We start from the raw sequence: 14,089 nt of genomic DNA, 5'->3' as shown, positions 1-14,089 counted from the left end.
ATTTTTTGCCTCTTTTTTTCTTCTTTTTTGAAAGATGGTACACCTGCTCAGTTGAGTTCTTAAATTTCTGAAGTATCCTGTCTATGGAGGATGCATGAAGGTTTATTTAAAAAGACTCCTGTCGGCTTCATTCACATTTTTTATACATCTATATTGATAACATGAGGAACTGCAGCAGCACAGATGTTTTAAAAAAAACATTTTCTTAAAAAAAACTCAATCCAATCTGTGTAGTTCTAAAACATTGTAACAAATTAGATTAATCTTAGTTCCTCTGGAGATTCACTGCAGAGCTTTAATGATGTGGGAATTCATCCAGCAACTTCCTGTTGGCCTCTGTTTCACAGTCCGAGTCCGAATGTTTCGAGGTGTGTACCTCAAAGCAGAATCGGTGGATCTTCCGGTGCGACGAGTGGAAACGATGAATTGATCCTTTGAAAGCTCGATCAGCAGTAATGCGTCTCACAGAGACGACTGAACGGTGTAGCGTCAGTTCAGTTTATAGTTTCCGACATTCCAGTTTTTCCTCACGATTAAAATATTTTCAGTCCTGGGGCTTCAAGAAGGTTTTCTTCGAGTTTTTCACAACTGCGTTCTGGTTGACGTCGTCCTCGTCCATCGCCGCTCGCTCGCGCTTCTTTGCAAACTTCTTCTTCATGGTGCCCACTAAACTCTCGTACCTGAAACACAGAAACAGGAAGCTGAGAGTCGGAGTTGACCAATCAAGACTCACGCAAACATGAGAGTGTAAGTGGACAGGAGCACTAACTTTTTCAAGGGTTTTTTCTCCCCTAATGTTTCAGCCAAATCCTGATCCCCTGACCTGAATGTTTTAAATATCTTCAACAGGCTTTTAACAGTAGCTAACTTCAAGCTATGCTGCTTGCTAGCGGCAAAAGTTATCGGTTAATAAGTTAAACTAATGTTGATTGAATAACAATGAGTTGATATGCAGCCATTATCTTAAAAAAAACAAAGGTTTTGCTTGTATGAAGTGGGCCAACCGTCTTTCGATAAAAGGGCTAAATTTTTATGATATGCTGAGTTTAAAAAAAATAAAACCTTGTGAAGCTTAAGGACCTTGACGAGTAATTATATTTCAAAACGGAACCGCATAAAGTGCATTTTCCAACCCAACCGGACTCCTGTTTGGACCTTTCTCTTCCCCGTTCAGTGATATAACCGCCATCTTTGATTCTGTATCGACGCTTCGCTTAAGGATGGCCAGCAGCGCCCTCTGTTGAATGGCGGCCAAATTACAACACTAAAAGAATGTAAGCGATATTAGCTAATCTATTGGAACTGAATTTATTCTAATAAACCATCCCTAGTCTGGATGTTCCCAATCTGCTCCCATTTTTACCTCAGAGCCATTTCTTCATCAGTGACGTCTGTCTGCATGCAGCTCACGTCCTCCTCCTCTTCCTCCTTTTCATCTTTAGGATTCAGCAGCACCATCAGTTTCTGGAACAAATTGAATAAAACCTTGCCGGACTGTCCTCAGAGGATCACTTTAAACTAGGACTGGTTTTGTTGGTTCTTACCTCCACCTCTGGATTAAACCCTTTGAAGGACAGGCGGCCATAGAGCAAATCCTCACAGGGAACCAGGCTCTTCTCTTCAATGATCAGGTTCCTGAAACCCAACAAACTGTGTGATGCTCTACAAATAACCTGAACCTACAGCTAAATAAATAAAATAGAATAAAGTCATAGGGAGAACAGCATTATTTAGCTTCCTAACTAAATATTTTAATTGAAAGCTAAATATTTACTTTACATTTAGGTTATAAATTAAATATTTAGTATTGTCATTCATACATCATGTCATGTATGAATGACATGGTGAAAATGGGACTTGGAAAAGTGAACACCCACATTTTTTTCTCCATTAGAGGCAAAAATAAAACAAAAATATTGCTGTTAATATTTTTACTGTGTAACTTTACAAAGGGCACTCCATATGCTTCTCCCTGATAAAACGTGCCAGGGTTACTGTCTGATGTCTGTTGGTTAAAACTATCTGGTTAAATATAGTCATCAATATTTATTTAGGTAAAATAAATCCAACAATAACATTCAGGAACTGATCTCAGATCGGTTGAAACTTGGATGCTTACTCTTTTGCTTTAAGCTCCGGCAGATCCAGGTACCAGTGCTCATCACTGATGATCCTTTTCTCGTCTTCTTCCAGCTGCTTCTTCGTTTCAGCGTCCAGCCCTCTCTGCATAAACTACAGAACAAAGAAAGTAATCCTGTTACTGTAAGCAAGAGAAAAAGCCCTAAACATACGACTAAAACCTCATGATCAGAGATAAAAAGAAAGTACTATATTTATATTAGGAAACGTTTTGTATAGGTTTTATTTAAACATGTTACGTCCAACTCGACATACGGCTGTTTATTCTTATATACTAATAGAAAATAGTCATGCTAACTCCGGATGCTAACACTTACCTTCATCCTCAGCAGGTTTTTAGACAATTTCGCAGACTCCCCGGCCATTTTTTAATCGATCGACAGATACGCTAATTCTAACTAACCCGAATTAACTAAACTCACTAAACTAAAATGAGCTTTTCGGTGTTTAGAAACTCAGCTACTTGCACGACCTGCGCCACACGCCGCTAGGTCTGATGAATCGAACCCCGAGCAGCTTCAACGGTCATCAGCCTGGATTAATTGATCAGCTTCCGGCTGATCTTGGTGTTTAGCGCTCCCTGCTGGTGAGGAGGAGAAGAATTTCGATTCTCTTTTTTTCTTTCATTAATTGTTTAGGCATCTTTATTTGTGACAACGTACAACAAAAACAAGAATGTGGAAACTAGACAGGGGTAGCATAAATAATATTAAAAGAAATGTCAGAATTGACAGAAAATCCTACATAAAGTAACATTCGTGCCAAGTAACCTCATGTAAAAATAAATTAAGACAACAGGATCATCCAGACGCTTAAGTTAGGAACAAATCATGTGGTTGTTCTTCCCTTTTGATCAGATAGAAATTAGATCGCAAGCATATATTATTAAAACTCAACAATAACAACAGACTTTCTCCTCAAAACTTAGCATGGTTGATTAATAAGTTAATAAATAAATCTTTTGGATTTATTTTTGGCCCTTTGTTGAAGCCCAAACAGGACATTTTCCCAATGCAATTGAACGTTTGCTTATATTTTGGAATAAACATAGTTATAAAACTGTTCCCAAAATACTTTGGAATAGGAACACATCCAAACAAAAGAGTGACAGACTGAGGGGGGAGAAAGAAAAATTTACAGCAACTTCTTTAGGGCTTTAGCAGGTCTCTGGTCCACTTGGTATTCACATATGCGTTTGAATTTGTAGGCGAAGCAGAGTTCGCTCATTCAAACCTCCACAAATGAACCAGACTTTAGACAAACAAACTAGAGTTTGATTGAAGGACTGAACAGACTGGTGGGAATTCACTCTCAAATGTAACTTTTTTACAGCTTTGAGGCCATTTCGGTTTTTAGTAAACCCAGACTTTCTCTTCACAGGGTCTCTGGTAAGTCTGGGTTCCTGCTCTTCCTCAGATGAACTTGTGGATCACCACTTCCTTCAGCGACCGGAAGCACACCTCCCCTCTCTCGCCGTTCCTGACGGCCGTCAGCTCGTCCTGCAGCTGAGCCACGGGACGACCCAGCTGGTACCCCAGATCTACCAGCAGCTCCAGCAGCGGCGCTCGATAGGGCTTCAGTCCGTAGCGCCTCACCGGAGGAAGAGCTCGCTGAGCGGCTGAGAAGGCCTGCTCCGGCTCGTCCAGGTCCCGGTAACACACAGCGATCGCAGACAGGGCGGGGACGGTCAGGGTGGACTTTTGCCACGGCAGCAGCTTTTCCTGGATCTCCAGGACCGTCTGCAGCTGCTCCAGAGCGGCCTTGAATTGGCCCGCTCGCAGCAGCACGTGGGCCTGCTTCTGCTCGTGCTCGGTGAAGAACTCCGAGAAGTGTGCGGAGTGTCTGACGCAGCGGGTTGCGAACAGCTTGGCCAGGTAGTCCTGCAGGGCCAGGCGGCGCTCCAGAATGTTCTCTGGGCTGAAGTTTCCCGTCAGGAGCTTCGGGGGCAGAAGAACGTCCTCCAGCTCTTCGTCAAACTCCTCCAGCAGTTTGTGGTGAAGCCTCCGGAAGTCACTGTAGCGGCGCTCGATGGAAACACAACAGGAATCAAAGCTGCCAGAGCGCATCACGACGATCTGATACGCCTGTAGAGGAAGACGACATGAACACAGTTGGGGAGGGATTAAACCGATTGTAGGTTTCTGGCCGATCCGATATTTGAAAAGCCTGACCTGTCGATTCTGAGTTTGGAAGATTGTTTTTTTTTGTCTAAAATTTTGCTAAACATAACAAGAAAGTCGCTGACTTGGGGTGACTATTGTTAACTGCAAACATGGAGACATGATCTTGTGCTTGGGTCTGTCACTCAAACCTCTCACAGCAAACGAACAGTAAACAGTAGTCTGATTGTAGACCTTTGCCAGGCGGATAAGATCTGCTTCACATGTCAGCACTTGGCCTGATCACCATTCTCCCAAAATGAAGGAACGCCAGCAGGGTCATTCACACATGAGCATTTCATGTTACTATGACGTGTATACAACGCAAACAATGTGCAAACTATGTGATGTTTATGAGTCGAATACGCATCAAAATGAGTATCGATGACGTTCTGTCAGATGAATTTGACCTGACCGTTCAGATTCAGGTCACATTTGAAAAGATCGGATACTTGTCAGATATCTAAGTACAGTGGGCCGCGTTCGATCTGTGTTGTTCAGACTATCATGAAAAGATCAGATACGAGTCACATTCAGGCAGAGAAAAGTCAGAATTGGGTCACTTCAGACTGCAGTGTTAATGCAACCAAAGTGGTTTTTTATGTCGTTTCTGGGAAACTTTACCTCCCGACGGTCCGAGTCGCTTTTCTTCTCATTGGCGGTTTCTGATTCTCTGCTGTTTACGTGAGAATCAGAAATTGTTTGCTGAATTATACTATACAAATCAACTTGATTGATTAATTACCTGCGACATTTTGACGCATAAACATGACGTAGTTTACACGCTATTTGCACATTGTAACGTGAAACGTCAGAGTAACAGGGAATAGTTCATGTGTATATGAACCCGCTGGCGTTTCATACGTTACTGCTACCAGTTGACTGTCTCTCCCAGTCGACTCCCCCTGTTTACTGTCTGCATTGTGTTTCTGCTGATTGTCTCACCACGTATTTGTTCAGCAGCTGGTCCACAATTCGACTCGATGGGATCTCAAACAGCAGCCGGACCGGTCGCTCATTTTGCTTCGCCAGCTTCAAGTTCTGTTGGAGCTCCTTAGTGGTTAAGCTGGAACAACCGGGACTCTCAGCCTAAAACACCCAGAATCAGACACAGACCTGAATCAGTGGGAGGGAAACGGTTCTGCCCCAACAGTTAGAATGGATAAAAACCCCACTGATCTGACTCTGAAATGATTTCCTTTCTGATCTACAGAGCTGCCTTACCAGGATCCAAACCAACAACATGACATAAACAGTGAAAAACCAGTCAGAAGACAAGTTTTAGGATTTAAACGCTAAATTTTATTGCTTTTACATTCAGTCCTGATCAACATAATTAAAAAAACTCTAAGTAAAAACACATTTCTACAAAATAATGACAACTGAAATATCCAGCATAAAATGAGATACTAAAGTGACTGACCTAATTTAACAGAGGTCCAGCTAATAGAGCTTGTAGAAATTAGTTTCTACTCTGACATCTGATTTTTTTTACATGACTGATTTGAAAAAGCAACAAAAACAGTAAAATATCAGAGGAGGTGAATAATTTTTATAGGCTTTGTATATGTATATATCTATGGGTGATTAGTTACCTATTACCCCTATTTTATAATCTATACACTGGCTACAAATTTATTTTAGCATTTGTCTTAATATATATCCTATGTTGAGCCTCTGCAGAGCCGGATTTAGAAGGATAAGGGCCGCTGGGCTTCAGCCAGTTTGGTGTCCCATCAAAAAGAAACAAATATAAAAAAAACTCTATTCATACAAAATCACAGTAAATTAATAGGCAGGTAAATCCACAGGTGGATTTAAAATGTCCAATAAGAGATTGCTCCATGTTAGTCCCAAAAGTATATACTATAATTTTTAAATATTCCAGTATTGTGTAGATTAAATGGAAATGTAATATTATTCCACACTACATATAAAATTATGAGTTTTATATAATATACAGTACTATAAAACTTGCATTCAGTACAAATCACCCTTAATATTTCCCCCCACACCTGAAAATACTTGGCGCCCTGGGTTACTGCCACTGTAAGCTCGTTGTAGAGTCCAGACTGCAGCCTGTGAAACGCTGACTGAACGGTTGCAGCATCTTCATGTCAGTTTGAACACCTTCCTCATTGTTCTTTTCGGGGGGGAAATGTTCTGAAAACTCTTCTGCTTCTCTTTTAATCTTTTCTTTTCTGCTCATTAAAAGGAGCTTTTATTCTCTGCTGAAGCTGTGGAGGATTTTCATAACTTTGATCTAATCTGCTGCTTCAACAGTGTAATATAATCTGCAGACTTTTTCTGAATAAACACAAATCTGCAGCTATGTTGCAGAACTTCATGCAGTTTTGAGGTAAAATAATCTGTTTCAAGGTAAAGTTCTGATTTTAAAGATAGTTGGAGGTCACCATGATGAAGACCGATTAATGAACCCGGTCTTGTTTCATGTTCTGATTAACCCAATCTCAAATCAGAACTTTGATTCATCAGAAATAAAGCTGAACTGTCCCTTTAACAGAAAACTCACCACTTGATAAAAACAACAGTACCTGCAGCCATCTGGTCCAAATCTTCAGAGCCCTTCGCTGGAAAAACCCAGAGGTCAGAACCGCTGCTGGGAGACGTCCAGGTTCATGCCACTCTCGTTACTGGACCTGCTGGATCAGCTGTACTGGTTCTATCATTAAACTGGTTCTGGGACTGAACGGGTCTGTTGGAGGCTGTGAAGCTCCTGCTGAAGTCAAGAACTCAGAACATAGTGGTGCTAAAATGAGGAAGTTCTGCTGATAAAATAGGAAATGAAGGAAGTGAAACAAAGTCCAGCAGCAAACTGACAGAGGAGCGCTTGTTTTAGAGCAGCCGACACAGCAGCCGGGAGGAGTCAGCCTCAGTGAGAAAGAAGGATTTGATATAATCTTGGTTCTGTGGCTTAAACCAGTGGCGATTTTAGCCCTGTTTTAGGGACGCTTTAGCTTTAGCATCCTAAAACTGTTTCTCCCCTGAATCAGGTCGCCGCCCATCCCGTAAAATACGGAGTCGTCCCAGTATTTGGCGGTTAAACGTGCGTCCCTATTGAACCGATACATAACTGTCCGTTAGACACACCTATAATACACACATCTAACACTAAGTTTAACAATAAGGGCCAAAATAAAACGCAGGAAATATTAAGGTCAGCTACATGGTCGACTTTACCAGAATAAAGTCCTGATGATGCGAGAATAAAGTAGGAACATAATCGCAATAAAATTAAGATAATGTCGTAGTGTTACCAGAATAAAGTAATAATCATATGGGAATAAAGTTGGAGGAAAAAAGTCTTAAAGATGCCAGATTAAAGCAGTAATCAGATATAACTAATATAAATTATCTATCTAACGCTTTTCTTTTTTGTTTGTTTCCACTTTTCCCCTCAGAATTAAATCCCGGCTGTCAGTGGGAAGCACGTCCACTCCTCTGCCGGGTTGTCCGGTCCACGGCCCGGTCCACTCAGTCGGTTCTGGGCGGCTGGTCGTCCCGTAATCTGCCTCTGACTCCATCCAGCTCCCACCTGAACATAATTTTTGCACCAGTCTCCTTGAGGTTCTCCATTTGGAGAAAAATGTTTGAAAAAGTTTGTAATTGTTAAATATAACGCAGCTAAAACTGAACAAAATAGATATTGAGTTTTAATAAATGTGCCTTTAAGACACATGTCCAGTTGTGTGTGTTGAATCTCGCTCTGGACTCTTTAAGCTCTTTTGACGGAAAACAACAAGAGTATAAAGACGTCATGCAACGAGTAGCAGGATTAACTGCTGAGACGCAGCGTTACTGCGGCGCGGACCCGGTTCTGTCCATCTGGACCCACAACATGAAGCCTCATCTCTCTGGTTCAGATTGGGATTAAGGTGGAGAAGTGGGGATTCCCTGACGGTGACGTTTTGACAACCTTTTAATCCCTGAAACTCGACATGAGAGATTACAGATTAAAGCCAGCAGACGCTCTGCTGCCCCCTGCTGGCTGAGTAGAGAACTGAAGTCTGAGAGTTTGTAGAAACTAGTTACATTTACTTGAGTAATTATTTGAAAATAAACAAACCTACTTTTAGGAGTATATTTAGTGCGCAGTACTTTGAGTAATTATATTTTAAAGTATTTTTACTTTTACTTGAGTAAAATTTCCAGCTTTTCTACCCTTTGAATGAAAAACAAACATGTTTTAACCAAAAATTCAGACACACACCCTGCAGCTTTTAAAGTGTTATAAGTGTTTTTTATTGAAAGAAACTGATTTTGAAAACTATTTTGTCTGACTGTTACTTTTGTTTGTTATATGAATTATTGTCATTTTAGTCCTTAAAATAGAGTCATCTCTTCAATGTTTACTTTTTACCAGAGTAAAATTATTTTGTACCTTACCCACCTCTGGGTGTAAATCAGTGGCGATTCTAAAGAAATTATTCTAAATAAATGTCTTTTTTAAATATTCAGTGGTAGATATTTTTTAAACCTTCACAATTTTATTTTAACAATGAATTAAAAATTATAGTGCTGCACTTTTAGCTGCTGTATTGAGATAGGATCACACTTTCCATCTGCTGGATCAGGATCTGAATCTGGAGACACAATCAGCTCTTTGGTTCACATTATTAAATGATGAAATATTGCTGTGTTGTTTAATTCTTTGTTTTCTCCATAAACAAACACTGACTACACTGACCCCTGTGGTAAATTTGGTCTAGAACCAGCCTCTAAAGAAAACAGTAAAGACCATTATATATATATATATATATATATATATATATATATATAAGACCTGCTGGGGGCTAAGCAGCCCTAAAGGTCAGATCCTAGAATCGCCCCTGGCTTAAACTGAAATCAGGCTCAGTGACAAAGAAAAAAAGCTGTTGGACAATTTAAGTTAAATTTCAGTGGCGCCCCCAAAGACGGAAGTTTTAATGATAAAAATAGTTTTAACTGCATGAAAAGATCATATTCGTCCCACCCTCTGCTTCATGGTGTTACCTGACCGTTACCTGTCAGGAATGAAGCGAATCTAAAGGGCTGCAGCGCCACCCAGTGGCCGTAAGCGTACTTCAGGAAGTACAGCGTCCAGCGGCTTGAAGTAGCGGCTTCAAAGGTGAGTTCTGGTTCTGGTTCTGGTTCGGTTTCGGACTCCAATAAAGACACACCTGTGTGTTTTATTGAGTACGGACGCGTTTTCTGGGGCGTTTAGGCGCGTTCAGGTGCTTTTGTGTTGTTTCTGTGGAAAGTGAAACTAAAACGTTGGAGCAGGAACTTAATTTTAGACAAACACTTTATGTTTCACCGCTTAGGGTTTTAAAAAAAAGTAAAAGCCAATACTAGTACTACTACTAGTTATGAAAAAAATCATTTTACCGGGTGTGTTGGCAAAAAAAAAAGAAGCAATAATATGTTCTGCTGGCTGGTTTAGGATAGTTGAACGTGTTGCAGCTGCTGTTCCAGCTGCTCGAGGAAAACTTCAGAAGTATGAGGCTAAAGTTTCAAATCCTGTCAACTGGAATAAAACATACTTAATGTATGGATGAGAGGAGCAGGGTTGCCAGGTCTAACAGTTTTCAATCCCATAACATGAAACCCACCCAACTTAAAAAGAAACTCAAACTCTAATGAAACTCATGTTAATAACTGAATAATAAATCACACTTAAGTAGCATCTTGTGTTGCTATGAATGTTGTGCCACACAGCCATAAAGTTACCTAAAAGAGAAGTAATAAATTGTTTGTATCATGATTTTTATGATCAAAATAGTACCACAAAATATTGTGATAAAATCCTAAGCCCATATCGCCGCTAATACTCCATTTACTAATCATTGATCATGTCACATTCAACATATTCTGATATAACAATTTAGAAAGAAATTTCTTCTAAAAAATTCCCAAATGTGAAAAGAGGCCCACATTTTCACAACCCGCCCAAAGCTGTTTAGCAGCAGGAAACCCACCCAATCTGGCAACACTGGTGAAGGGTCAGAACAGGCTGAGGACATGTGGAAAAATGAAATGTTTTCTGCTCCGTCTTCTGCAGGTGAACATGGAGAGTCTGCAGGATCATGACAAAGTGTTGCGGCTGGTGGAGAAATACTGCAACCTCAGGTCACCTCCAGTGGCGTATTTCCAAGGACCAGAAGTACCAGAGAGGTCTTCAGCCCCTTCGCCCTGCAAACCATTAGTAGAAAAAACATTGATTCTTCGAATACCCTCCTTGGATATAGAGTCTGACTCCTTAGATCGTTCTGGGTCTGCAAAAAAAGGTCAGAAACATTCTCCAGAAGCTGCTGAGTGTTCATGCAGCAACTTTTTACAAAAAAATAAATCATCCCAGATGTTTCCAGCAGTTGTCTGCTTCCTATAGGAGCAGGTAGCACCTCTGTATGACTGTGTTTCCATAATAACATGGTTTTAGATTATTTTTGCTATAAAACTGATTATATTTTAGAAAGAAAAACTTTGACATCTGTAATGAAACTTCGGATTGCTCCACAGCCCAGAATGTCCCGAGGCAGCTGGCGAAGATTGCTGAGTCGGCACCGATCACCGAGCAGAACCTCCCGACACAAGATGGTGAGACTGTAAAAAAAAAATACCCTCAGCTACCCGGACAGTAGCTGCACTTTTAACCGACTCTCTGGGATTTAACAACACCACCACAGCTAACTCTGTCCTTTTTCTGCTGCTAAACAGCAATAATAATAATTTACAGAACTTTTGCAAAGGTTTCATAGTGTTACAACACAAAACAATCTAAAAATCAACTTACACTTTAAGCCTAGTTCTCACGGCACGATACACTTCTTGTGCTAAACACAATTACTGACTGTATTTTTCTTGAGCTGGTTAAAAAAGCTGACTTAATTCAAAAAACAAAACAAACACGTAGATATTGTCTGTATGTTCAGATTCTGTCATTTTAACTGTGAAGAGAGACTACTTTCTCCATATATGTTCTCTTCTGAATTAAAGAAATGTTAGCATTTTTTCAGGTTGCCATTATGGATTGATTTTAATTAAACATATTATTAATTTATGTACCTATGGTGTAACATTACTGATATGTTCTGTGTGCCCTGAACGCATCCAAAACACAAACACACTGTATGCTAATGATAGAGCTATGTAGGTATTGATTGCTATCCTGCTGTAGCCCTGCTGCTTGGTCAGGTGTAGTTATGACTTTGGCTCCTCCACCGCGAAAGTGCACCTTAATTTGGCTGCATCCTACTCTAGTTATTTCATTTTTTTCATCCCTTCGTTTTTAATATTCTTATAATATCCACAACAGGCTTCAAAAAGTAGCTAGCTTCAAGCTATGCTACCTAGTTATCGGTTAATAAGTTGATCTAAAATTGGATGATCTTATCCATCAATTAACGTTTAATTTAATAAGTCGCCTTCTTTAAAAAAAACATAGTTTTCTGTTGCATAAAAGGGTAGTAAAAACTAACATTGTGAAACCTAAGAAGCTAATCGAGTTTTTATATTTCTAAACACACCCGCATGAAGTGCATTTTCCATCCAACACTCGTTTCCACCGTTTCTCTTTCTCATCCGGCTTCAGCCATCTTTGTTTCTGTATCAACGGCTGACCAGCGGCGTCCTCTGCTGGACAGGCGGCCGAACTACAACACTAAAAAAAAGGTCTAAGGCGGACGTCATTAGTTAATCGATTAGAGCCAATTTTAATCTAATAAACCATTAATCGACAATTAATCATAAGTCAATTGTTTGCATTCCCACTACCTATCTTTCTTCATCATGAAAATTTATAGAAGAGGCTCAACTTATTCTACAGTTTATTTTTCTTAAATGGTACAAGATTTGTTTTGAACCAGAATCTGAAAGTGGAAATAAATTTCAAATTTTAGTGTTATGAAAGCTAAGAAAATCAAACATTTTATGTAGTATATATTTGGAATATCGTTTTTTGCAGTTCTAGATTAATTTTATTTTGTAGCAACGGGGGCAAAAGTCTCTTTGAACGGAAAAGGTTGCTGATCCCTGGTCTAGATGGTGAAGGTTCTGATCGGTTTCCTGTGTTGCTGCAGAGATCATCCAGAGACTCGTCGAGCTGATGAGAACACTTGGAGATGACATTAATGTGAAGGTGTGTTCTGAACCAGAACCAGAACCAAAACACAGGACCAAACTCTGTTTTAACCACAGTTTCTTTTCACGCTCAGCTCCAACAGAACCCGGCCCTGCAGCAGCAGCTCCAGAACCTGGACTACAACCTGTTTGAGAAGCTGACGTGCATCATGCAGAACCTGGTGGCGCCACCGGGCCAGGCGGCATGCCCAGACGGTCTGGTCCAGAAGCAGAGGATCGCCTGGGCCTTTGAGGTGACCAGCAGACTGTCCTCCGTCACTGTGGTCCACCGCAGGGCGATACAGAACTTTGGAGCCCGATACATCGCAGAGAACCACGCTGGATGGGTCCAGCAGCAAGGAGGCTGGGTAAGAGGGGTGGTTCTGATCCGGTTTGATTACTGAAATTAGTAGCTGTCTGTGCATCCATTGCATATTTGTTAAAATTAAATAATATTGAACATATTTTTGCATTGATTAGTCCCTCCAGAATTTTGTGATTTTTTTTTTTTTTTTTTACAATTAAAAGCAAAGATTTTGACATTTTGCAACATTTGTGCTTTGATATGACAGTAAATGTGACTTTTTGTTACTTGCCATATCGATTGCTGACAATAACTTAATATCTAGAAAATCTGACGCAGTACTGTAGTGTCATAAAAATAAGAAATACTGCCACCTGCTGGTAGGAGTTAGCATAACTTACACACAATGTTTTTGACCATATTTGCAGAAAATTTGTAATGAACTCGCAAAAAATGCGGGCATCTGTTGATTTTGCGTGAATTTGAACAAAAGACTTGGAGATACTGATTGATGTCATTTCTAAAGGGCCACATAAAAAGTTTCGGCGGACCAAATTTGGCCCCAGGCCTCGAATTTAACACGTATGTTAGAATAACAGTTTTAAGAGCAGGAAGCAATCAGGAGAGATATTTTCTCCAACCTGAATCTTGTCCCAGATGTTCCAGATTTTGATCCAGTTGAGACATTTCCTAACAGTAACAGTGTTTTTTTTTTCTACAAAATGGGTTTTTCTGTGAATTTGTCTCTCTCTCTTTTTTTTTTGTTGCTTTATTTAAAATGTTGTTCACTCTGATCTTGTTTCTCTGTGTCCATCAGGAGGAAGCTTTTGACTGAACAGCGGATCTGTCAGACGGAGAAAAATAAACTGTGAACTACGTGAAGATATTTATTTTTTATTATTAAGATATTGCTCTGAAGGTTTTGAAATAAAATCAAAGCGAAAGAAAACTGATCATCACAACTGGAATCATTTAGTTTTTTTGTTGTTGTTTTTTTTTCATTTTTGGGGCATTTTTGTGATCAGAACCACTGTACTCATAAATGAGCATAGTTATACATAGAAATAAATGGAGTTGTGGGGAAAATGAGGAAAAGATTAATTCATTAAAGAGACACAAATGCATTTGTAAGTAAAGGGAAAAACAAAAAATATATAGTTTTAAAATCAGTAAAATTTTACTTATGTTTTTAAAAATATAATCTGCTGGACCTAAGCTGAAATAATAAAAATAAATGGCAATTATGTCATAAAACATGAGGTAAAAATATCCCTTTTTAATTAATTGTTGTGTTCATTTAAAAATAAATTCCTGCAGTAGATTTTGTTGAAATAACTAACTTTTTCACGTATGTAGCTCTATACAAATT

General features: G+C 39.7%; 3 protein-coding genes across 3 annotated transcripts; 1 reads left to right on the top strand and 2 right to left on the bottom strand.

The window, feature by feature from the left end:
• Positions 1-23: 23 nt before the first annotated feature.
• mphosph6 (M-phase phosphoprotein 6) lies at positions 24-2,668 on the bottom strand. The gene is made up of 5 exons (XM_032581594.1): positions 2,457-2,668; positions 2,120-2,232; positions 1,545-1,635; positions 1,364-1,464; positions 24-680 (listed from the first exon to the last, which is right to left on the bottom strand). The coding sequence occupies exons 1-5, from the start codon at positions 2,502-2,504 to the stop codon at positions 545-547; spliced, it is 489 nt and encodes a 162-aa protein (XP_032437485.1). The 5' UTR covers positions 2,505-2,668; the 3' UTR covers positions 24-544.
• A 97-nt stretch (positions 2,669-2,765) lies between these two features.
• On the bottom strand, positions 2,766-5,543 carry snx20 (sorting nexin 20). Its single transcript, XM_032549465.1, has 3 exons — positions 5,523-5,543; positions 5,244-5,387; positions 2,766-4,223 (listed from the first exon to the last, which is right to left on the bottom strand). Exons 1-3 carry the CDS (start codon positions 5,541-5,543, stop codon positions 3,552-3,554), a joined length of 837 nt encoding a protein of 278 aa, XP_032405356.1. The 3' UTR covers positions 2,766-3,551.
• A 3,804-nt stretch (positions 5,544-9,347) lies between these two features.
• Positions 9,348-13,673, top strand: si:ch211-218c6.8 (apoptosis facilitator Bcl-2-like protein 14). The gene is made up of 6 exons (XM_032578828.1): positions 9,348-9,426; positions 10,360-10,585; positions 10,818-10,895; positions 12,377-12,435; positions 12,512-12,784; positions 13,538-13,673. Exons 2-6 carry the CDS (start codon positions 10,366-10,368, stop codon positions 13,553-13,555), a joined length of 648 nt encoding a protein of 215 aa, XP_032434719.1. The 5' UTR covers positions 9,348-9,426; positions 10,360-10,365; the 3' UTR covers positions 13,556-13,673.
• Positions 13,674-14,089: the final 416 nt, after the last annotated feature.

The sequence above is a fragment of the Xiphophorus hellerii genome, chromosome 2, assembly GCF_003331165.1.
Source record: "Xiphophorus hellerii strain 12219 chromosome 2, Xiphophorus_hellerii-4.1, whole genome shotgun sequence".
Taxonomy (NCBI): domain Eukaryota; kingdom Metazoa; phylum Chordata; class Actinopteri; order Cyprinodontiformes; family Poeciliidae; genus Xiphophorus; species Xiphophorus hellerii.
This window is presented reverse-complemented; position numbering and strand designations above follow the sequence as displayed.

What these genes read in the sequence shown, in the direction of transcription:
- snx20 (XM_032549465.1), bottom strand. Translation starts at nt 5,543, where the DNA reads ATGTTGTTGGTTTGGATCCTG. An exon ending in TGTTGTTGGTTTGGATCCTG is followed by an intron (nt 5,388 to 5,522) that starts GTAAGGCAGCTC and finishes TGGGTGTTTTAG; the next exon opens with GCTGAGAGTCCCGGTTGTTC. An exon ending in AGCTGCTGAACAAATACGTG is followed by an intron (nt 4,224 to 5,243) that starts GTGAGACAATCA and finishes CTTCCTCTACAG; the next exon opens with GCGTATCAGATCGTCGTGAT.
- mphosph6 (XM_032581594.1), bottom strand. Translation starts at nt 2,504, where the DNA reads ATGGCCGGGGAGTCTGCGAAATTGTCTAAAAACCTGCTGAGGATGAAG. An exon ending in GGTTTAATCCAGAGGTGGAG is followed by an intron (nt 1,465 to 1,544) that starts GTAAGAACCAAC and finishes AATTTGTTCCAG; the next exon opens with AAACTGATGGTGCTGCTGAA. An exon ending in GATGAAGAAATGGCTCTGAG is followed by an intron (nt 681 to 1,363) that starts GTAAAAATGGGA and finishes TCTGTGTTTCAG; the next exon opens with GTACGAGAGTTTAGTGGGCA.
- si:ch211-218c6.8 (XM_032578828.1), top strand. Translation starts at nt 10,366, where the DNA reads ATGGAGAGTCTGCAGGATCATGACAAAGTGTTGCGGCTGGTGGAGAAA. An exon ending in GAACCTCCCGACACAAGATG is followed by an intron (nt 10,896 to 12,376) that starts GTGAGACTGTAA and finishes GTGTTGCTGCAG; the next exon opens with AGATCATCCAGAGACTCGTC. An exon ending in GAGATGACATTAATGTGAAG is followed by an intron (nt 12,436 to 12,511) that starts GTGTGTTCTGAA and finishes TTTCACGCTCAG; the next exon opens with CTCCAACAGAACCCGGCCCT.